At 43.2% G+C, this 24,077-nt stretch overlaps 1 protein-coding gene and 1 long non-coding RNA gene across 2 annotated transcripts in view; both read right to left on the bottom strand.

Annotated features, from left to right (window-relative positions):
- Positions 1–8,750, bottom strand: part of LOC310675998 (uncharacterized protein) — a 31,064-nt gene extending 22,314 nt beyond the window's left edge. The window contains exon 1 of the mRNA XM_083437252.1: positions 8,312–8,750. Coding sequence (XP_083293378.1) covers positions 8,312–8,363 — 52 coding nt within the window. The 5' untranslated portion in view covers positions 8,364–8,750. The remainder of the gene's footprint in view (positions 1–8,311) is intronic.
- A 4,501-nt stretch (positions 8,751–13,251) lies between these two features.
- Positions 13,252–23,108, bottom strand: LOC310676012. The gene is made up of 5 exons (XR_014510350.1): positions 21,767–23,108; positions 20,358–20,549; positions 17,701–17,817; positions 15,048–15,239; positions 13,252–13,587 (listed from the first exon to the last, which is right to left on the bottom strand). It is a non-coding gene; the product is annotated as an uncharacterized lncRNA (long non-coding RNA).
- Positions 23,109–24,077: the final 969 nt, after the last annotated feature.

The following is a 24,077-nucleotide window of genomic DNA, read 5'->3' as shown; positions in this document are numbered from 1 at the left end:
AAATCTGCTTCTTGAAATCTTGTGGAAGTTTAGTGCTCATATTGGTTCTAGAAAAAAAATTGTTTCCAGTCTCAGAAAATCACCTGACTTATGCACTGTAAGTTTCCTGTGGTTTTCATGGAATATCCCCCGCCCTGCCCAAACTGTGTTAACATGACAACATTTCAGACACTAGTTTGACACAATACGCTGTGAATTCTGTGAGCATAAGCACACATGTCGATCAGAACATGTGTAGAAAGGGTGAAGTGGCGACATGTCTGATGACATGAATAAGGCCAAAATAACCTGCATTAGGAACGAAATGGGGGACCATATCTATGGACTAAAGACATCTGCCATTGATTTGCCGTCTGCTGTATCTCTTTATGTGCTACAGATAAGCCTGTAGCTGAAGCTGTTGAGCGACAGCTAAATAGAGTGGGAGTCTGTCAGATCACAGTGTAGCACAGACTTCTTTTGAGCAAAGAAGGCTCCATGGAGGAGGTATCTCAGGTGATTAAAAAGCTCAAGAATTAGAAATCTGTGAGGCCAGATGGTTTTGTGGGGGATTTCTATTAAAGAGGGAGAGAGAGACCTGCCGATCCTTTACCTAATGAACTTCTTGAAAAGCATACTGGCTTTGGGGGTACCTCCAGATTTGTGGAAGGCTTCAGGATTAATGTTGATACCCAAGCCTGGAAAGAACAGAGGGTGGTTGAGTCAAACAGGGTGATTGCATTAGTGTAGAGGTTCGTGACCTGTCATCTTCCAGATGTTGCTGGACTACAACTCTTCTCACCTGGTTGTGGCTGATAGGAGCTAGAGTCCAACAATACCTGGAAGGTACCATGATTTTATATATGTATATAGTTTTTATTTTATCCATGTTTAATTGGATTTTAATGATTACCGTAGTTTTTCTATGTTTTTAGCTCTTCCTGTTTTTATCTGTAAACTGCCTTGAGTCCCCTCAGGGGATGATTATGATATTATTATTATTATTATTATTATTATTATTATTATTTAATTATAATAGCAGCATCTTGTGAATTCTTGCACTTGACATAAAAAAGAAAAGTTTTATAGATTGAAATGAGGGTTCCTAACAAGACTTCTTGGAGAAAAAATGGGTTTGGGAAATATACAAATAACTCCAGAGCCATACCTTTACAAGTAATCGGAAGCAGTGGTGAGTGCTAACTATTTGAACTGGTGACCAGTGGTGGCACAAAGGAATGAAGCAGGGGCTCCCTCTTCCACCACACCTATTTGCAATCTTTTTGGAACCTCTAGTCCTGCCTTTGCCAACCTCTGCCCTCCAGTTGTTTTGGGCTACAGATCTCATCAGCCCCAGCCAGCTTACCTTAAAGAGGAGCAGATCAGTTGCATGGCATTAACTTTCTGTAGACTGTCTGTCACAGCACTTCCTGTTAGTTCCTCAACTGATGAATGTTTATTTAATTATGTATTACGTTTCTATCCTACCTTTTCTCCAAGGAGCTCAGGGTGGCATACGTGGTTCTCCCACCTATCCATTCTACCCTCACAACAACACAGTAAGGTAAGTTAGGCTGAGAGATGGTGACTGGCCCAAGGTCACCCTGTGCACTTCATTGCTGAGCAATGGTCTCCCTGGTCTCCCAGGTCCTAGCCCAACAAACTAACCATTACCCCACAATGGCTCCTGGAAGGGAGGATGATAAGGAAATGACTCAAGAAAAGGAAGCTTTATACATGGGAGATCTGGCTGCAACCTATGACATTCAGCTTTCCCTTCGGGGATTGACTTGCTCCTTGTATCTTACGTTATTTCTGAAAATTTGCTTTGAAAATGGGTTAGTGGGTTTCCCCTACTTGGTAACCTTGTTCTACATTTCTGTGCTAATCCAAATTGATTTCTCAAAGATTAAACTGCTTGAGGGAGGGAGACTTTGGGAGCCGTACTTAAACATGCAATGACAAAAACAGCGTAGCTTAATCCATACGGATGGGCAAAGGATATTCAGCAAGACACATTCAGCTATTACTGTGGCATCCCAGGGTGTTCAGCTGCTATTTCGGTTCCAGCGTGCTGGGAGATGCAGCAAGGAAAATCTCCCTTGCAGGCAGCCCAGAAAACCTGACAGGTGGACTCCTCGCAAGGCTGGAAACAGCCGGAGAGCCTTATTATACCATCTTCAGAGGGATAGAGTAGGACAGGTGAGCATAGAAGGCAAAGAGTAAGGAGAGGATGATGAAAGAGTTGGTGCCTTCTGTAAACTACAGGCTTGCCTGTGTATAAATAAGATGCATAATAAAATAGTAACCTGCAGCTGTCTTAAACAGGGCCGCAGAACCACAGGCCTGGGAGCCAAATGTGGCCCTCCAAGCCCATCTATCTGGCCCTTGGACTCTGCTGAGGCTACAACTTGTCCTGCACCCTCCTCTGTTTTGGAAGCACTGGTGGATTGAGTGGACAAGACCAATAGTGGGTCCCATGGTCAAGAAGGCGGTTTCTGCACATGCTGTAGAGGGAAGTGAGGGGCAGATGGGGCTTATCAACCTGGGAAGGTAGCCCATTTAGAGCACGTGGCTTCCTCTAAAGAATCCTTGGAACTGTAGTTTGAGGGTGTTGGGAATTGTAGCTCCTCAAGGGGTAAAACAGTAGTTCCAAGGATTATTTAAGGGAAGACGTGTGCATTAATAATATAATATGGATATAATTTGAAAGCCACTGAAAAATAATAATCCTTAGCATTTATCCAGGGCTTTGGGGTATTTAAATATTACATGCAATATTTTGTAATCCTCACTGCAACTTGGATATTGTTAATTAGTATTATTATTCCTATGCTATAGATTAAGAGGACTGAAGCTGAGAGGGTGGTGGCTTGACAAAGGGCACTTAGTGAGATCATTATTAAAGTTACATTTTTAAAAATTTCTGTGCTGTTCAGCCAAAAAGGCCCATGTGGCAGAGGTGAGATTAGAACCAAATAATTTCTTTTTCCTTACTAAGTCTCTTAGCCACATCCCTAATGAAAGTAGATGTGTTGGTTTAAAAAGAATAATGGAAACCAGATTAATGGTCCACAATACAATGCATGTTTAAAAGTCATTGTCTGACTAGGTTAACTACTTGGGCAAAATGCATGTTGTTATCAGTATAATTATATTCTAACACGTTATCTAAGGAATGATTGTAAGTTTTCCACAAATGATATGTGAGGGGGTCAATGCCTGGAGTGAGTGTCAATTAGATATTCTCATGTGCATTTTTACCAGCTGTGAATAATGCTTTGTAGCACTGAACAGAACTAATCCCATGGCATTACCAATATTACTGCAGAGAGAGAGTTTCTCATTCTCACTATATTAACACAGATTTATTTGTGCAAGTGCCCAAGGTCCGAGATTAAAGGTCACCAGTAAGGAGGGAGGGGAAAGAAATTTCATCCGGTTCACATTCAAAGGTGAACCTACCTAATTCACACTTTCCAAAACAGTTATTGAACTGAAATGCAGCCATCCTTTGAAATTCACACTTCTCTGAATTTTGCAATGCTATTCTCCAACCAAGTAGTGTACAAACCTGAATATACTGGGGTGAAGTGTGTGTAAGACCCTGTATGACGTAGTGGTTACAGTCCTGGAGTAGAACCTGACAGACCATGGTCCAAATCACCATACAACTAAGAAACCCACTGGGTGACCTTGGGCCAGTCACTATCTTTCAGTCTAAGCTACCTCACAAGAGAGTGTGAGTATAAAATGAAGAGGGGGTGAAAATGTGTACATTTCCCTGAGCTCCTTGGACAAAAGCTGGAGTATGGATGTAAACAAACAAACATGCTTATTTTAGTGAAAATAACATTAAAATGCATTATATTAGAGGAAATCACTTTGCAAAAATGTGTATATTATATATATATTAGAGGAATTCACTTTGCTAAAATATGTGTATTAGGCAAAATTGCAAGTAAACATTAGGAGAAATTCACTGGATTCTCATGAGGACTTTTCTTTTTTTTTTAATCACAAACTGAAGTGAAAATGTAGAGAACTCAAGACTGAGAAAATGAGAAACATAAGAGAAACCCAAATTGACAGGTGCCCTTCCCTACCTTCAAGAGCCAGATCCCATGAGAAAAAAGGTCACCCCTCAGTAGACTTCGGTAGCGCTGAGCAGCCGCTCAGATTTTGAGACAAGGCCCATAGAGAAGCCCAGCTCCCCACAGAGCGTGTGTAAATGTACAATGCATGTCATGGCTCTGTGTCAACACTGAGAGGAGAGACAAAGGAGCGATTCTCAAAGGAGGTCTGTTTTCCCCTGCTTTAATAAATGCACCAGTTTGATTTCTGTACTCGGATCTCTCCTCCCTTCCCCCATGCAAACTGTTTGGCTAACCTGTTAGTCTCCACTCAGACTGGTAAAACCAGCTAATCTGATTAGTTCACACACACACACACACACACACACGAAGAAAGGCTGCTGAGGAATAGTGGGGCCTACACAGCACTCTGAGGCTCCTGCTTCGATCAATAGGTTAGGGGGTTGCCGAATGCGTGAGTGCAGTGTGGCAGGAGTGCGCAGCCAGCCTGCTCTGGAGCAGGGGAGACAAGTGTTGCTGTCTTTTTTCCCTGACCTGGGTCTCGGGACCACATGAGTATGAGCCATCATGTTTCGCGTCACATTCAATGTGGTGACAGAGAAAGTTACCTTCACCTTGGCAGCCTGCCCCTCCATCGCGTGGAAGGTAAGCTCCAAAAAGGTAGGCAGAGAGCAGAAGGGCTTGTAAGAAAAGGTCATTTTCCAGCATTGGTATTTACAGCTAGGCTGAAGTGGATCACAGCGGAAGGTTGCCCGTTCGAGAATAATGTTCTGGTTTGCAGGAAAGGATTGTATGCACTTTGTTTTGGGAAATTGTCTGAGTGGTCTGGTTTTTCCTTTGCGGAGGATGGGACTTATTCATGTGGTTTAAACAAAGCAACAGGCCACAACTGTCTCCCTTGAAATGGAAGATGAAAAGAGCCCTCCAATTTGCAAAAGCCAGAAATGTGAAAAAAGTGACCTAACATTGTCTGCTTACTTCTGAAGCCTGTTTTTCCAAGCTCCTAACGTCAGATGCCCCATATGGGCGGGTTTCCGTCTTAGGAAATGATAGTACAAACCAGAAAAGGGGGTCTTTTCACTGTGCAAAGCAGAATGGAGGCTGTGGTTTTGGACTGCCATTTCAAAAGGTTAATAGAGAGGAGCTGTCTGGAATACATGGGTAATATGGTCCGGCTTCGCTACATTGCAAAGGAAAGGATTTTAAATAAATGTCTTCGTTGCATTTCATTTTTTAAATTGCTTTGTTTCTATCCAGTACTCTATGATATTGCTTTCCACTAGAAAGTAGAATTTCTGCTACCTAAAAACTGTGGTTGAAAACCTATTTCAGGAATAACATAATGCATGCCTGACGAATAATATTTTGGCATAACCCACAACAAATATGTGCATCATGTCGTACTCTGTATGCAATTAGCATGAAATACATTGTAAGTGGGAGTGTTAAGTGAAGCCAATATTCTTTTGTAGATTGAGTCAGCCAGCTCTTGGTAATACAGTGGAAAGGGGAATATTTTGGGTTTTAGCATCAGGTAAAGACGTACCCATTTGTTTGCCGTTTCTTGGTCACTCGTGTGCGCTGTAGGTCCCCCCCCCCCCCCGTAATTGTAATAATGTTTTGCATTGAAATTGAGTTTGTTTTGTTTTTACCAGCTCTTTTTGATGCACTGGAACAGCTCTTAGTGTTTTTAATTGCATGTACCCCCTCTGGGATCATATGATGAAGTGCAAGCTAAAAGTACTCTCATTAAATAAATGAATATTAGTGCATCTATGGCTATAAATGTTTTAAAATATATGACTGAACACACTAAATAACTTTTAACCTACTTTATGCAGGAGACCAGTCAGCAACAATCTCTTTGAGCTCAAACACGCATCTACACTACTAGACAACTACCCTCCACCCCACTTTTATTTCAACTGGGAACTGTATAGGAGAGATTCCTGGTGAATTTGTGTTCTCTGTCACTTTTATTCTGGGAGAACATACTGCTGAGAGCAATGACTGTCTATTCTTGTTTGTACACAGCTTAGTACATGCAGTGGGTCATAGTTGTGGCTTTTAGTTGTAGGCATCAGTGCTGATGTTAAATATGGATGTGGTTTGTTTAGGCAACAAGAATGCACAAGTTAAACCAAATATGGAATAGTGCCTTAGGCTGCAATCCTAACCCCACTTCATTGGGTGTAAGCCTAATTGAATTCAGTAGAAATTGCTTTTGACTAGTCATGTTTAGGACTGCATTGTTACCTATTTCAGTGTTCTGGTCACTTTGCGATTGATTGTGGAACCTGCTGTCAGTTTTGATCGAGAGTGTGCATGTGTCAATATCTACCTCGAGAGAATAGAAATTTCAACAAGAAGAGCTTTAAATTAATAGAAGTGCTTGGATTCCCCCGCCTCTACCATACTGTGCCATTCTGTCAGCTATAACCTAGCAATCATGATGCAGCAGATTCCATGCAATGCGCTAGGAAGCAGTGAAAAAAATTGACCACATGATCATACATTTCTCAAACATTGCAGCAAAACAGACAAGCTTTACACCTTTCTCTTTGTATTCTCAACGAAAATAGTTAAGTAAACCAAACGTGTCCTCTGGAAGTCCCACTGTGGACACTGGGCATTACTCCCTAGTAAGTGTGCCTACAATTGTTTGCAAATAACACAGTCTGAGTTCAGAAAGAAAATAAATCCTGGTTACATATTACTGAAGAACCTGAAGAAAAACTGTGTATAATTTGAGGGAGAAAGGAGCAGAGGGTCTTTGTCTTTCTTACATCAGGTTTTGTACATAACAAGGAAGCATTCAACCAAACATGCAGAGGAAAACTCCTTCAGAACTATACAGCCAATCAGGGCACAGTGCCACACTGGCAAGCATCATGCCACTCTGCATGGTTTGATGAGCAACACCTCCACCTGCTCCCCCCCAGCTAGTTGACTGTAACTGTAACTAACAAAAATAACCCTTAAGTCACACTATCTGCAGTGGCACTTCCAACAATAATTGCAGCCTGATGGACTTTTCTGTTCATTTGTTTTACATTTAAAGCAAAAACACCTTCTATTCCATTCCTGCCATAGGATCTTCTGTGGCATCAAGGGGAGGGGAGAGGGAAAACATTCCGTTGAGCAGGGAGAAATCTTTGCACCAATGGAACATTCTCCTTGGCACTCCTTGGAAGCAACCCAGAATGTGCCATGACGACACACATTGTGCCAGAACTGTCCTGATAGGCTGTCAGTGTAGCAGTGGTGTATTTCTGTTTCCCCAGCATATTGAAGTATTAGGATCGCTTAGCCTGCTATGCTGCCACTCATCTATTAATTAGAGCCCCAACACAAGAGCTTTGGGGAAGACTTCCAAGGCCTCACTCAATAGAATTAGCAGGAGCACCCCACCCCATCCGCCACAAGATATGAAGCAACTGAAGGTTGGGGCAGGACAAGCAGTGGCAGAGGAAGGGGGGCGCGGTCCACCCCTGGTGTCATCACTGGGGGTGTGGTGTGACAAAATGACTTTTTTTAAAAAATTGGGCTCATGAAACTTTTTAGGAGTGACGTGGTGACGTAGGTGCCTGCAGGTTCTGCACTGCCTGAAACGGCAGCGTGGGACTTGCGTCTGCCTACTGCCTCTCCCTCAGCTGCCCTATAGCTTAGGTGGAGGCCGAGGAGAGGCTCTAAGCGTCGGAGAGGTTCACCCCACCCCCATGGGCGTGGATCACCCCGCCCCCATAGAGGCTCATCCCGCCCCCAGCTGCAGGACACCCCCCCACACCAGGCACCCAAGCGACTACACACTGCTGAGGACAGGTGACCACTAAATCTAGAGTTCTAGTCCTAGACTTCTGGCTCAACCTGTATTTCAGAGTTAAACACAAGTGCAAAAGGCATGGTAAATGATGAGTAAATCAAACAGGCAGCAGTTTGAGCAGCTGCAAGTGGCACTCTTAGTGTCTTGGGCTGTGTACACAACTGTGTTTACTCTGCATCCTAGTGCTCTCAGTTTGGGAATTGGTGTACACGTGATATTAGCCGCGATCCACACCTATCCTGTCGTTTCTTATGAAACACTGTGCTTTGATGCATTTCTCCCCAAACCAGCTTTGATCCAAATTGAGAAAAAGAACAACCTAGCTGTGTTGTAAGCCGACAATGTGCTCATAGCCTTGGTGTTGATGGCCTTGAACACTGGCTGCTTTTGAGGCTGCTTATATATGTTATCTTACTTGATGACGGTTCTCCTGGCATAAATCCTGAAATGCCTTGCCAAAATAACATCACTCTTCGTTCCTGTGAAATAGACAAAGCAGATCCTCTGCCTGATAGGCAATTGGAGCGTAATACGAATTTGTTGCCAGCTTTTAAATATATGCAGTGCCTGGTGTCAAAGCAGTCTCTCTCTCTGTGTTTGACAGTTAGAACCGTTAGGAATGAGAAGTTACGCCTTTTAAAGCCTATTGTTTAAGACTGATGCAGCAGCAGGTTGTAATAAAAGGTGGAAAGGCTTGCATCCTGTCCTGGAAACAAAAGCACCAGCTATGAAAGGAAAAGAGAACAAGGGAGCAACTTATTCCTTACCAAACTCTCTCGAGCCGTTTCTGCCCCTTAACTGTTTTAATGCCCATCCCTTAATGCTGAACATAATAGAGTTGTGTAGATTTGGCAGATCCCAAAGGCTGCAGTCCTAACCTTGCTTGCGTGGGAGTAAGCCCCATTGAAGAAGACTCACTTGTGAATAGGCATGGTTAGGATAGTTCTATAAGAATAGCTATTATCTTTATAGCACTATATGCAGAGCTCTGCTCTGCTCCTAAATGCTCCTCTTATTGCTTCTCACTAAGGCATACTTTGTGCAGTCATTGGTAATGCTTAAATGTAAATGCAGCTCTTAAACAAATGAACAAAAAGAGAGCAATGGATCCAAACTACAAGAAAGAAGATTCCACTTAAACATTAGGAAGAACTTCCTGACAGTAAGAGCTGTTCAACAGTGGAATTTGCTGCCAAGGAGTGTGGTGGAGTCTCCTTCTTTGGAGGTCTTTAAGCAGAGGCTTGACAACCATATGTCAGGAGTGCTCTGATGGTGTTTCCTGCTTGGCAGGGGGTTGGACTCGATGGCCCTTGTGGTCTCTTCCAACTCTATGATTCTATGATTCTAGGGTGACCAGCCTGTCTGAAGCATGAGGGAGAGTTGCCATCTCACATCGGCTTTTAAATCTCCATCTGAAGCATAAAATGGGCCTGTCACCTTCTCCAGTCCTTGTTATGATGTGCACTTACAGGCCTGGTCTCAAACACAGGTGTTGTGATGCTGGCTCATAGGCAGCCTTGGAGTCAGCTGGAGACATGAAACTGTGGTACTGAAACCTAATGGTGATCAGCTGGCATTGGAATTACAGTCTAGACAGATAAGAGCCCAATAGGCAAGGCCAAGCTGACAGTTAACCAATGAAGTCCAAGCCTGACCTGGATACTTTTAAAGCTCAGGATTATTTGCAGGGTAGCAGTGTGCTTTAATTGACAGCCCTTCAGATACCTGGAAACTGCTATTATGTCTCCCCTTACTCTTCTACAGCTTAAGCATACCCAGTTCTTTCCATTGTTCTGCTTTGGACTCCACACATAAAAGTAAAGGGACCCCTGACCATTAGGTCCAGTCGTGGCCGACTCTGGGGTTGCGGCGCTCATCTCACTTTATTGGCCGAGGGAGCCGGTGTACAGCTTCCGGGTCATGTGGCCAGCATGACTTCTGGCGAACCAGAGCAGTGCACAGAAACGCCGTTTACCTTCCTGCTGAAGCAGTACCTATTTATCTACTTGCACTTTGATGTGCTTTCGAACTGCTAGGTTGGCAGGAGCAGGGACCAAGCAATGGGAGCTCACCCCATTGCGGGGATTCGAACTGCCAACCTTCTGATCGGCAAGCCCTAGGCTCTGTGATTTAACCCACAGCGCCACCCGTGTCCCTCAATATCCAATACAGATACCCAATTCTGGCAAGCCTCTTCCAGAAAAACTCGAGTTTGGTAATGTCCTTCTTAAAATATGGCACCCAGACCATAGTACAGATGTAGCTGGGAGATGAGGAAACATAGCTTGGTTGGACAGGAAAAAAACTGAAGCAGAAGTACCTTGCAGTTTGCTAGTAGGCACATCTGCCACGCAAGCTACAGAAGCCTGGAGAAAGCTGCATGTGTCACATCAGTGGCCGGACTTCACTTTTCAGCAAAGTCAGAGCTGAACTTTCATCACCCAGTCAATGGCAAATAGCTTTCATCTGCTGTAATTTTCTGTGTGTCGTGAATGAGTATGGTGTAAAACAAAGTTCACTCTTTTATCCAATACTGCCTGTAGCTTCCAGGGTTTTTCCTTTTAATATAATTTTTTGCCTTACTTTTTATTGATATGAAAGTGAAGATTATTGTCCTTTTTTACTTGAACAGGCATTTCCTAGTTAAACGTTAATCTGAATGGGCCTATGGTGGGTCACACAAAAGCCATTCATCAGTGTCCTTTAAAAGGGAACAAGCTGTAAACAGAATAATGTGCTTTTCAAATCAAGACCAAAGAGACCATTGGAGTAAAACATCCCATTCTTTCAATGTCGTGGAAAATGTTACACAAAAACTAATTACATTCCAAAACATAACCATGCTAATAAGAATAATGCAGAAATCTTTGTGGTGTCCTTTTTATTGTTTTATAAGGACAATGGATATTGTACAACACAGCAAGTGATGTTGACAACCTTGAAACTGATACAAGGTCGCATTGAGTTTGAGATCCTTTCTCTTTTGCATTAATACCTCCATATAAAGCCTTAAGCAACGTTACTTGTGCCGCCATCTTTTTATGACCAGTATTCAATACTTCATGCACAACTAGAAACTATGCTTCCCTGTACATACATCACTTATAAGCAAAAATCCTGAGGCAATATAACTATTTCATTGTACTTACTGTACTCAATTCATAACTATGAGAGATACATGTGAAACAGCCTCATTCTACCACACAACCTAAACCCAAGATCTGTAGACTACCTTCCAGATAAAACACAGACAGTATGTAGAAAAAACAGCAATGCATTTTTGGGAGGGCAGTAGGAGGAATTCATTGCAGATCCGATTCAGTACCAACTAATAAGAGGTAAGGGATGATGGCAAAGTTTTGAGGGAGTTTCCTTCACTTCTTGTTTAGTCGTTTAGTTGTGTCCGACTCTTCGTGACCCCATGGACCAGAGCACGCCAGGCACTCCTGTCTTCCACTGCCTCCCGCAGTTTGGTCAAACTCATGCTGGTAGCTTCGAGAACACTGTCCAACCATCTCGTCCTCTGTCATCCCCTTCTCTTTGTGCCCTCCATCTTTCCCAACATCAGGGTCTTTTCCAGGGAGTCTTCTCATGAGGTGGCCAAAGTATTGGAGTTTCAGCTTCAGGATCTGTCCTTCCAGTGAGCACTCAGGGCTGATTTCCTTCACTACATATTTTTATTTATTTTCTTAAATTTATATCCGACCTTTCTTCCATCAATGGAACCCAGAGCTGCAAGATCACAGACATACTGTCCATCCAGACCCTCACCAGTGTGAATTTCTTCTCCCACCATAACTGTGGTTAAGGGATATGTTGGCACATCCCAGTGAACAAGCCAGGTTCCCTGCTTATCCAGTATCCATCCATATTAGTCAGGATTCTTAACCAGAGTTTGAAGCAGGTCACAAATGCTCATTAAGTGAAGGACCTGGTTGGCCTTCGCTGTGATTAAAGCATCCCTTAAAACTGCACAAGCTCTGAGAGAATAAATAGTGCCGGAACTTAAAACTTCTTCCCACTGTGTACACAAAAGCTCATGACATAACAAAATGGTAAGAAGTCACAACTGTTGGACTATGCTGCAGACACTTTGCTCTTTTGGAACCCATTCCACTTTGCAGAATTGTGGTGGAAGCTCCACCTTGTGGCAAAGTCCCTGTCTTTTCTGCCAGCCTTGTACCCTACTCAGGAAATTTCTGTTTCTCCAAGCTATCTAACGTGTCATGGCCCCTGTGAGACTTATGTGAGCATAATATGGTGACTGTGGGCATGTGTGTTTTCTCTTGTCATTTTAGTCTCTTGAGCGTGAGGGACAAATAAATTTGGGAAGCCCAGTTTAAAATGTTGTGTTTGTGTATTGCACCATGACTGTGCATGGCACTTTACACTTGTGGGGTCACAAAAGAAAAAAGGGAATTCCCATCCCCTGACAGTTTAGTATCTAAATGTTGATTGTGCGTGGGAAGGCAATGAGAGGGATGGAAGAGAGAGGCAGTGTTCACAAGGTAGTCATTTGCAAGCAGATGCACTTGCACACACCTAAGCTTAATTTCAGTTGCAGGTGAGGACTAGTACAGCCACCTCAGACCCTTCAACTGGCTGGTGAGGCCTTGTTGGTGCCGCCTCCACTGGGAGCTCTCTGGTTGAAGCTGACCCATAGCAGGGCCTTTTCAGTGGTGGCTCTCCATTTGTGAAAGACCCTCTCTAGTGTGGCCTGTCTGTCTCCATCATAATTAACTCTCAGGAGGAATTTGAAAACATCCCTGTTTTTTACCCAGGCATTTGGAGTACAACTCCAGGATCACAGGATGGAATAATACTTTTTACTGCAATCAATGCCTTTTAAAATGCATTAAACTGTAACTGCTCTTGGTTGTTCTTAACTTTCATTGTTCTTGGAATATTTTAACTATTCTAGAATGTTTTCATTTTAAAATTGTGGAACTGTTTGCTGCCCTGAGCTTCAGGAAGCACAGCAAGATGAAGAAGAAGAAGAAGAAGAAGAAGAAGAAGAAGAAGAAGAAGAAGAAGAAGAAGAAGCTGTCAAACCCTCACAGAAAAAGTGGGCCTTAATCAGAGATTTGAAGTAAAAGAGAGGTGTTGTCAGATAGGTGTTGTGGGGAATGAATTCTGAGGATCGTGGACAGCAGGAGAGAAATGATGGAGTCCTAGGAAAGTAGAAATCTGCCTTATACTGAATCAGACCATTGATCAATGTGGTTTTCTAGGGTTTCCGGCTGGAGTCTTTTCCAGCCCTGCCTGGAGATGCCAGAGACCAAACATGGATGTTTTTTCCACACCCTTTAGCACTGCACTATGACCCGTCCCCTGACAAAGTGTTGAGACAATCAGAATACCTTTGTGAGTTTAGGGTGATACAAAGAGCAAAGGCCAAGACCAGGGATGTCAACAAGGCTGTAGAGATCTATAAAGGACAAAAGCTTTATTCTGGAAGTGCTAAGAAGCCACTGTGGGGGATGCAACAGCTTCCTAGGTTGTATGTATCAGCATGCATACCTATGAAGTTCAGAGCAGCATCCGCTGGGTTCTCAGGAAGCCTTCTGTCCAAATACATCCTTGTAGGAACTTCTAAAACATTTTGCTTAGTGCTCTTGAAATGCTCTTTCTTCTTTCTGTAGTAACATTTGCCATTCTCCTGCTACTGGCTGAAACTGCTTTGTTTGATGCCTGCAATAATTTTGGTATCTATTATATGACATGAATTGAAGGGATCGTTGGTTCAAATTTCAGAAGAAAGCACAAGTAACTTCAAAAGTAATTGATTTTCATAGGGGAGGGAATTATTGGGTAACTCCAATAGAAGCTTCTGAGAAGGTCAGTTTTGCATGGCAGAGTTCTGTAAATTGTTACAGATGCATTGTTGCACTTTGAAATTCTGGAACAAATAGCTTGCTTTGAAAAATGTGGGGGAAACAGAGAACAGAACAAATTAAATTACTCACAGCACAGAAGACACCAGGAAGAATGGCAGATGGTGTCAAATTAACTTCTTTTGGACCAATTCAGAGATGAATGTTAACAGAAAACCAGAACAGCTACATGGATTAGTGGTGACCGGGCAACAATATAACCCAAAAATGTTTGCCATGATAGCTGAGGTCTCATGGATCACAGTGGACGAATTAGGAACATAGGAAGCTGCTTTATACCAAGTCAGACCATTGGCCCACCTAGTTCAGTATTGCCTACACTGACTGGCAGCTTCTCTCCAGGGTTTCAGGTTGAGGATACCTGGAGATGCTGAGGATTGAACCACGGACTTTCTGCATACAAGGGAGATGCTCTACCACTAAGTACGGACCTTTCTGCACTAAAAACAAACCAGTTTAAAAGTGCTTAGCTAGGTAATACACCATGTGATGCCAGGAATGTCGTAGTGTTTGTTACTAGGATAATTACTAGGGTAACCAATGGGTCTTAAACCCTCAGTGACTTCCCCTGCATGGGAAGATAGTCTCTGGTGGATAGAGCGGGCAAGACCAATGGTGGGTCCAACAGCCAATAAGACAGTGTCTACACGTGCTGTAAAGGGAAGTGAGGGACAGATGGGGCTTGCTCACCTGGAAAGGTAGCCATATAGGAGAAGGAAACTCTGATCCTAAACCTCTGCTGCCTTGCAAGATATCTTCCAGAGAAGAAAAGGCTAAGGGGTAAACCCAACACAAATCTGGAGCCCCTGAGACAATTGGATGGCACCTTGTATCCCTCCTTCCAGCAACTCCTGCAGCCAAGCTGGTTCCAAACATATTGCTCTGCTTTCCTTTGGACCAAATCTGCAACAGCGGTCTTGTTGTCTGGGCAGCCCAGGACCACCACGCATGCTGCCCAGGTTTGCATCCCAGGAAAGTCACTTTGGTGCTGCTAACACAGTGCTTCAATTTCACTCCTAGAGGTGCACTCCATTGTCTCTCAGGACAGACGGATGCTAACAAGTGTTACTAGTGTTATAGGCAAATAGGACAGGGAAATATTTTGAATGGGGACTTAATGTAAACTGAGTGCAGTAGAGATACTGAAGAGTGTTACAGGCTAGTAAGCGTTAGTGCCGCCTCTCATTCTTTTGTGAGCTAAGAGGACATTGTTTTCTCTCAATTTTCCAGTATTTCTCAGGGCTAACGGTACGATACCTTAAAGCAGCAGTGGATAACACTTTGTCAGTCTGAGGACCGCATTTCCCAGTGGGAGCCTTCTGGGGGCTGCATGTAAGGAGTGGGTGGGGCTAGATGCAAAAGTGAGCATGGCAATGAGATGTTCCTTTTGCCTTTGGACAGTAGGATTCATTCCCTTCCATTTGCCTGGGCAAATAGAAATGCCTTAACCTGGTGGAGGAAAACTGGTAATGTCAGCCGTTATGTCCTGTCTCTTTGGGGAGGCCATTTAGACTGGGGGAGCCGCTGCAGAAAAGTTTCTCTACTGTTGGAGATACACAACATACCTCCATTTAGGTAGGATTTCATGTTTCCCTGGACCTTTGTGTGAGCCTCTTGAATTACTGAGTTCTGCTGATTCTGATGGCTGCATTGTGTATGGTTATTATTTATTGTTTTGTAGTTTTTATTGGTGGCTTTACTTAATTGTCTTGGCCATTCCTGCTGTAGCCCACTCTCAGATTACTTCTGTGATGAAGAGCAGGCAATAAATATCCTAAATAAATAAGGAAGGTATTCAGGAAAGCACTTCAGCTTGGAAGGATGATGGTCCTTCTGAGGGGCTGTTTGGTCCAAGCCCAAGCTTAAAGATTAAGAATTGTTACGAAGAGAAAGTAGAAGGGACCTTGAAGCTGCCTATCCACCATTACCTTCTGGATATTGCGAGATGTATTGTTTTTCTGTTTTCTAGTAATTATTTCTACATTTGCATATATACATATAAATTAGCATATGCAAATTTTATGGAAACACCTGCCCTCTTTTGTCCTCTCTTTTGGTGATGCATGCCCCCTTTCTGACCACTCTAGCCTCAAGTGAAAAGCTTAAGATTTGGGGAGGCTGATACATGAAGTCAGTGCAGCAACCATGTGGGTGGGTGGCAATCACACGGGTCTTTCCTATCCATCTTTTTCTTCTGCAAGATTTAACATTTAGAACCATAGCTCCGTGGTTGAGCATCTGCTTTACACTCAGAAAGTTGGACCCAATTATTTGACTTTGAATCAGCCAGTTTCCTATGTTGCTGTGTTCATTTGTACCCAATCTAAGGTTTATTTTATTGTCTCATCTGCACATGAAATCACACCATTTTCTTTTGCTCTCTAAATAATGTTACTTGCATTGACCCCTTTGGGTCTGATGAACTATAAATCTAAATAATGGCTGAGATGATGACCAAGGCATTTTTGCGGTACCAGGGAAGTCAAGGACATCTCATTATCCAGGCCTTCCTTCCCTTCCCTTCTACTTCCTTCAGCTTTTGATTAACCTGCAGGTTGTGTAAACAGATCAGAGACTGAAGTGAGTTAAGGGGCCTATTATCTCAGGATAATGAACCGTGTAAATATGTGTTCGGGTGAGAGCCTATGTTGAATCAAGACATAGATTTTATCCATTTTCTGCCACAGAAACGCCACAGCCCAATTAACAGAGATGTAGCCAATTTGCTTGCATCTGAGATGATTAATCATCTTTTGCAGCAACACAGCACAGCTTACATGTAGTGGTTTGTTCCTCTGTCAAATGATACACCACTGAGTCAGATAGATGGAGAGAAGGGTATCTCTCCAGATCAGGGGATTTCAAGCTTAGGTTCTGTGATGAAATGATCAGTCAAGGTGAGCAAGCTGCCCCAAATATAGCTTCTTTACCTATAATGATCTTTTTCTGCAATCTGCTATTTCAGAGAAACATTCTGCAACATAGGAGCCAGCTCTTAAGGGCCGAGGTCCCTTTGCCCCCCTCCTCATAAAATATTTGAGGGGGCCAGGCTTGCGCAAAGTTGGTGGGCATTGCCATTCAAATGGTGTGCATGTGCCACATCTTGTGATTGATTATGCGGGGTGAGGCTTACCTGGGTCTGCTCAATATTTCATTCAAGTTGGCAGCCCTGTTCTGCGACATATTTATTTGGTGGCCTTTGCCAGTAGCGAGGCCCAGCAGGTCACACTGAGCTTCATAAATTGCCCTGGAAAAGTAGTGGGTCAATATCTACCATAAACTGTGATGGGCTCAAAAGGAATAGTTAGTCCCCCTGAACTGTGATATCCCATGGAAACTTATCCAGAGATGTTCAATATTCAGGCTTTGGAAAGTTAACTTATTACCAAAGCAAGAATATTTGCTTTTGATCTAATTAAAACCCCTGCTGTTATACCCTTTAGATAGTTAGTTAAGAGTAAGTTAGTTAAGAGTAAAAGGCCAGGACATGGAAGACTGGGGTTCAAATCTCTACCGCAGGCATAGGCAAACTCAGCCCTCCAGATGTTTTGAGACTACAATTCCCATTGCCCCTGACCACTGATCCTGTTAGCTAGGGATGATGGGAGTTGTAGTCCCAAAACGTCTGGAGGGCCGAGTTTGCCTATGCCTGCTCTATTGGGCCATGAAGCTCACTGGCTGACCATGGGCCAGTCACTGTCTTTCATTCTATCCTACCTCACAGGGTTGTTGTGAGGCTAAAAAGGGAAGAGGGAGAATCATGTGTATGCTACCTTGAACTCCTTGGAGGAAAGGTGGGACATGTATGTAACAATCAATCAATCAATCAATAAAATTGGTGATAGTGAATAATAATAACAACAACAACAACTACAACAGGCAATCTTTTCTTTAAAAACAACAGGCCTGCCATTACTCATCTTCCCCTCTTAGTGGGGTACATTCTACCTTCTCTTCATCATCTAAAAGTTCCATGGTAGCTGCATAGGAGTTGTTCTGCTGGAGGCAGCCCAAGATATTTTGGTGGCTGAGAAAATCAAAATAGAGTAACAGTGGTATATTAATAAATAACAATTCCCAGTTTTCAGTCTTTGAATGACACCCTGTCAAATTGTTGCCCAGTCCTACTTAATATGCCTCTGTTGATATAAAAGGCAGGATGCTCCCCCATTCAAATCACTGCCCACACACCCAAGCAGCTAAACGTGTTCTTGTTGTGGCTACATCTTCTGAGTCATCCTCTCAACCCTTCGCATCTGACAGTGAGTACCCATATGAAGAGGCCACGCTCCTGGTGTCTTTCTGGATTGCTGCCAAAGTGTTCCCAAACTCAAGCTGTAAATTCACAGATAAGTAATAAAGGCCACAGTTTTAATGGGCAAAACTACACGTGACCATTATTCATGTTTTCTGTGGTTGGTTGGTTGTTTAAGTGTGCTTAACCTGGCAGCATTTATTTTGAAGAAAAATAGGATCCAATTCAGAATTTGCTCCTCATCTGAATCAGGGCCCAGCATAGTACTGGTTTTCTTGCCCCTGTTTAGTATAAATAGCTCTACAAAGTGCTGTTTTACGGCAAGCAGCACTTTCAGGGGCAAAGAGCAGCCAGTGGGCTATTGTGAGTGCAGGACCCCAATTTGACCTGAGAGCAAGTTTTGGATTGGGATCCAAGCAGATTAATAGCCCCACCCCACTAATAAACACCACCAGGTTAAGCACACATACCGCTTTTTAAGTGTGAGTAATTGACACAGGTAAAGGTAAAGAGATCCTAAAAACTGGGCATTTGATGCTGCAATTGTTATTTGTACCACTAGAGGTCAGAAGAAAACACAGCCAGAAAAAAAGAATTGCATGCAAATGACACAGGAAGCATCACATCCAAAACTGCACTTTCCGGGCAGCTTATGTTCCCAATTAACAAGACAGCATGTTTCAATTTTTCAAAAATAATTTTACGTTTCCGTTGCCTCGCAACCAGGAAGCACATTTTTAAAATAAAGCATATGCCAAGATTTTCCATTGTACTTTATTCTAGTTCACCACAACTTCGCAAGGGGGGTGGGAAGAGAACCACCCTGGCAGTATGTTAATTATGTCTTTGTCAAGATGCAACACTCTAGTTAAGAGCCTTATACTTTGAGACTGCAGGTGCTTCAAACCAACAGATAAAAACCCCCAGATAAAACTATGAAAATTTTCACTGCACTTTTCCTCCCAGTTGGCAAACCAGATCTTCCACCCTCTGTTTTGCAAGTCAGTTGGCACAAGAAGTGATAAAACTAGCATTCAGTCCATTTCCAGATGCCCATGTACTGTGGCTTCACTTTTGGTTTCCATTCAATATGCTGACATTTCCTTCTGGCTGATTTTATGTGGGATGGTGGCTCCTTTATTTAGCGGTGCCCTATCTTGGGGTTTTGGCCTCAGGAATACCCAGTCCCTTCTCTTATGAAGTTGCATCAGCAGCATAAACTATACAGTGGTACCTCGGGTTAAGTACTTAATTCGTTCCGGAGGTCCATTCTTAACCTGAAACTCTTCTTAACCTGAAGCACCACTTTAGCTAATGGGGCCTCCTGCAGCTGCCACACCGCCGGAGCACAATTTCTGTTCTCATCCTGAAGCAAAGTTCTTAACCCGAGGTACTATTTCTGGGTTAGCGGAGTCTGTAACCTGAAGCGTGTGTAACCTGAAGCATATGTAACCTGAGGAACCAGTGTATTCTACTTTTTGTATCTCCACACATTTTCCCTGGTGCCCTTCAGCTGTTTAAGAACTAACCCAGCGATCAGCACCATTGATCACAACACTGAAAGCATAGGAAGACTTGAGTGTAAAAGAAGGATTAAGGGGTTTGTTAGGCAAAGTAAGCTGTGTTGGTTCATGGTAAGTAAATCCAAAATCCACTGTCAGGCCATTAGGACAAACCAAAACATTGCAAACTTTGACCCTGGTTTGCACATCATGGTAGCCAGGGTTTTTCCTATGCTTACAGGTTGTGGTTAAGGAGAGTTCTTAACTATGATCCTGTTGAAATTTTGGCTTAGCTGCATTGCCACACTGTACTAAAAGGACCAGGGAGAAGCAAAGTGGGTGTGAAATCCTTTCTGGGAGCCAACACGTTGTCCTGGAATAAACTGTAGTTTGGCTTTCTGTGACATCCAAATGAAACCTATGAAGGAGCAAGCTTTTAACTTCTCCAGAACCTCTCCAAGTGGAGCCAAAACTATTTAAGTCTTTTATCTCCTCCCATACGCCATCATAAGACTGTGGTGTAGACTCCATGACTTTGACATTAAGGCCATATTCAATGCCATACATTTAAAGCACTATGATATAGTCATGACTTCCTACAAATAATTCTGGGAGCTGTGGTTTGTTAAGGGTGCTGAGAGTTGTTAGAAGGCTCCCATTCTTCTCAGAGTAGTTTAACTCCTCCTCCTAGGGAACCCTAACTCATCAACCCCTGCTTTGTTTTACATCTAGCCTGAGGGAAAGTTCTGGAAAAATTCAAATGCTTTCTCACTATTTTGGGACGTTTTGGTTGGTCTAAGAGATATTCACCTGACTGTGGATATTGGATCTTTATCATCTGTAGACACTATAAAGATTTGTAGCATGCACCCAAGGCTTTTAATTAAAAGGATCTGTAGGTACCATCAACATAACATGGTGGTAACAGTATCTCAGACTGAAAACTGCATTTCAGACTTCTTTCAGAGAAAAGCCCACACTTCAGAATTTCAGGTAGCTTTTCTGCAAGAAATTGAACGGTATTTTTTAATTTCTGTTGCATTTTCCATGTATTCTTATTGCTTGGTGCGGTGAAATCGTAGTGCTTCATAGGATGTGAATGGCATTTATTTTCATCACAGCGCATCAGAAAAGAAATGTGTCCTGACTCCCTTCAATATGTCACCTCAAAACCATTTGGCAAGAAGGGGGAGAGATTTTCTGAAAACAACAGTGGCTTCCTTTTTTCTTTTTCTTTTTGCATCTGAATATATTTGCAGCTGAGTATTAATCTACAGCCATTACTCATCACCACTGAATGCAAGTTGATCTTGCACAAACAATTAACATGGCACATGGCAACAAATGGAAAGGAATTAAAAATTAAGCTGCATGCCACAGACTACAAACTCTGTTACTAAACCAGAGGGCAGTTTAAAACAATGAAAAACAAAACCCCGAACTGCTGTATTGGCTACAAATGTACAGAGCAATCCTAACTATAGGAAGCCGGTGGAAATTAATGTCGAGTTACGTAAAGCCAGTATAAGCTTTGCGTTTCCCTAGATCTTCCTTTGGCATAAGTTCTCCCATTTAAATCCCCTCTCAGGAGTGGGGCTGCTGCCAGCTGAGTCTGCCTGAGCCTGGCAGAGGGACAACAAAAAGCTTTTAATATACTGTACAATTTGACTTACATGGCCCTTACTGCTAGTGTAAGTTCCGCCAGGTAACCAGATCACATAGAATCATAGAATTGTGGAGCTGGGAGGGACCCCAAGGTGGGCAGAATGGGACGCTTCGTGCTGGCAGAGACAAGCACTGGCCAGCAGGGCTGGGCAGAGGGACACCTTCGCCTAGTCCAACCCCCCTACCCAGCCCAGTCCATAGGTTGGCTTAGATTGCAGTCGGAGCATGTGCAGCTGCAACAACTGCATAATGCGTCCCAGTTTAGCCCTGCTTTCCCTCCCTTCATTGTCAGCCCTGTGTTGGAATGTTATATTGTAAGCTCCTTGGGGCAGAGCCCTGTCCTCTTATCCTCTGCAAAATGTCATGACTACAGATGGCGCTGTGTAAATAATTAGAATTGTAGCAAAGGCACTAACAGCTGCTGGAGTTAGGGCATCTTGAGAATATAGGCTTCCTCGCAGTTCCTAGGCAAGGCATTTTTTTGGCATTAATCTGGGGTGAAACTGCTTAAAAAATATCCCTTTGTATTTGAAAGGGGAGGAAAAATGACTCACTGGGTTGGAATTGTTCACTTCTCAATGCTGGCATGGAGGAGGTCCATCTAGAACAGCTCTTTTTTGTTGCAAGTATTTTCCTCCTATGAAGATAATAAACCTTGACATTCAAGTCAATTTTTCCCCTTCTGAGACAAGGCTCTGATGCTGGCAAATAGAGACACATACTGGCACATAGCCTTATTAGTATCGATGGGAATTTTTGTAATGTAACAGGTTTAGAAGGGGCCAGTGGGTGTCGGCTACTGAATGCTCAAAGCAGGGTTGGGTGTGCTATATCAAAAGTCCAATTTCAAGAATGACACATCCTTTAAGAAACTATCCCAAACCATCTCTATAGTTATGTTGTATCATCTCAGTCTTCAAGTTTTCCTCCATGATGGTAGAGTACGCAAAGTGCATGTTGAAGGACTAGATGGGCAAATAGTCTAGCCTAGTATAAGATCACTTCCTACATTCCCGCCAATGACCTCATTCTCCTTCCTGAGCAATTTCCACGCAGGCTGATGTCATTGTTGAAAGTCATTAGAAATTATTGCCATGCTCTTGGATTCAGTGGAGATGTCCAGCTACCGATGACTCCAAAAGACTCTGTAGGGAGGGGGCAGTAAGGTTTGGAACAGCACTGGCAGAGTTTAGTTTAGAAAACCCTTCCAACTTCCTTTCCCCAATGCTTTATTTATCTGGGGCTGCGGGGTAAGTTAGGCTGAGAACCAGGGGCTGCACAGGTTCACACAGTGAGATTCATGGCTGAGGTTAGTGGTACAAAGTGTGGGATATTGCTCTAGCGGAAAAGCTGGCTGGTGTGAGTAGGACTGGGAGAAAAATGAAAGTAAAATATATGTTAGAAGGTAATATCCACTTACTGAATGAGGCAACTAGACTGGTGACTGGGAGTGGCCGCCGGTACCACATAACACTGGTCCTGAGAGATCTGCATTGGCTCCCAGTATGTTTCCAAGCACAATTCAAAGTGTTGGTGCTGACCTCTAAAGCCCTAAATGGCCTTGGTCCTGTATACCTGAAGGAGCGTCTCCACCCCCATCGTTCAGCCCGGACACTGAGATCCAGCGCCGAGGGCCTTCTGGCGGTTCCCTCATTGCGAGAAGTGACGTTACAGGGAACCAGACAGAGGGCCTTCTCAGTAGTGGCGCCCACCCTGTGGAACACCCTCCCTTCAGATGTGAAGGAAATAAGCAGCTATCCTATCTTTAAAAGACATCTGAAGGCAGCCCTGTTTAGGGAAGTTTTTAATATTTAATGCTGTATTGTTTTTAACACTTGATTGGGAGCCGCCCAGAGTGGCTGGGGAAACTCAGCCAGATGGGTGTGGTATAAATAATAAATTATTATTATTATTATTATTATTATTATTATTATTATTATTACTGTGTATGCAACAAAGCAGGTTGATCTTGTGGGGTGCTGGAGGCAGCGGGCTTCAACTTAGAAGGCCACCTGTAGCTTTGAGTCCCCACTGCCTCATTCTTCCTTGCAAATGTGCTCAGCTTAGCGGTTTTTTTTGAAGAAAGTGTTGCTGGCACTTATCCTGAGTAATGGGAACCATTGTTTCAGTGCAAAGCATTAGATGAGACTGCTGCAGAGGAGGATCAATATTCACAATGAAGATTGCAGGTTTGACAGATCGAAACACATTCTGTTTCCCTGAGAATCAATAACTATATCAGCTACCAGTGGCTTTCCAAAGTACCTTTCTTTTATGCAAGGTGGTGCCACCACAAATGCAATTAAGTACAAACATTTATAAATGCGCACTAAACAGCATAGCTTCATCCTGGTTGGAATTGCAGCATATTCGGTGAATTTAACTGCCCTGTCCTGTAGATCCTTGAGACGTCTGTAAAACTAAAGCTAGGACAAATGGATCTGCATAGTAATAGTGAGAGAATAGCATCTGATATCAGAATAAAACACTGTTTTTCTTCCTAAAGTAGCACAACCCTGAGACTAAGAGTCCCATGCTCTACTGACTGAGCTGACTGGAAGCAGCTAGCCAGAGTTTCAGGCCGAGGTCTTTCTCAGTTCTGCCAGAAAATACATATTAATTAGAAATACCAGGGGTTTCATGCATGCAAAGCATCTCATATATTTTTAAATTACATTTGTATTCTACTTTTCCTCCAAGGAGCTCAAAGCGTTGCATGCCATTCTCCCTGCCACCCTATTTTATCCTCATAATAATAACACTGTGGGGATGATTAAGCTGAGCTGCGGTGAATGGCCCAAGGTCACCCAGTGAGCTGTATAGCTGAGTAGGGATTTGAACCCTGGTGTCCCAGGCACCTAGTTC

This window comes from Podarcis tiliguerta (genome assembly GCF_965153285.1).
Source record: "Podarcis tiliguerta genome assembly, chromosome: 4".
In the NCBI taxonomy this organism is placed as follows: Eukaryota; Metazoa; Chordata; class Lepidosauria; order Squamata; family Lacertidae; genus Podarcis; species Podarcis tiliguerta.
Note: the sequence above shows the minus strand (reverse complement) of the source record. Positions and strands in the feature narration are given on the sequence as shown.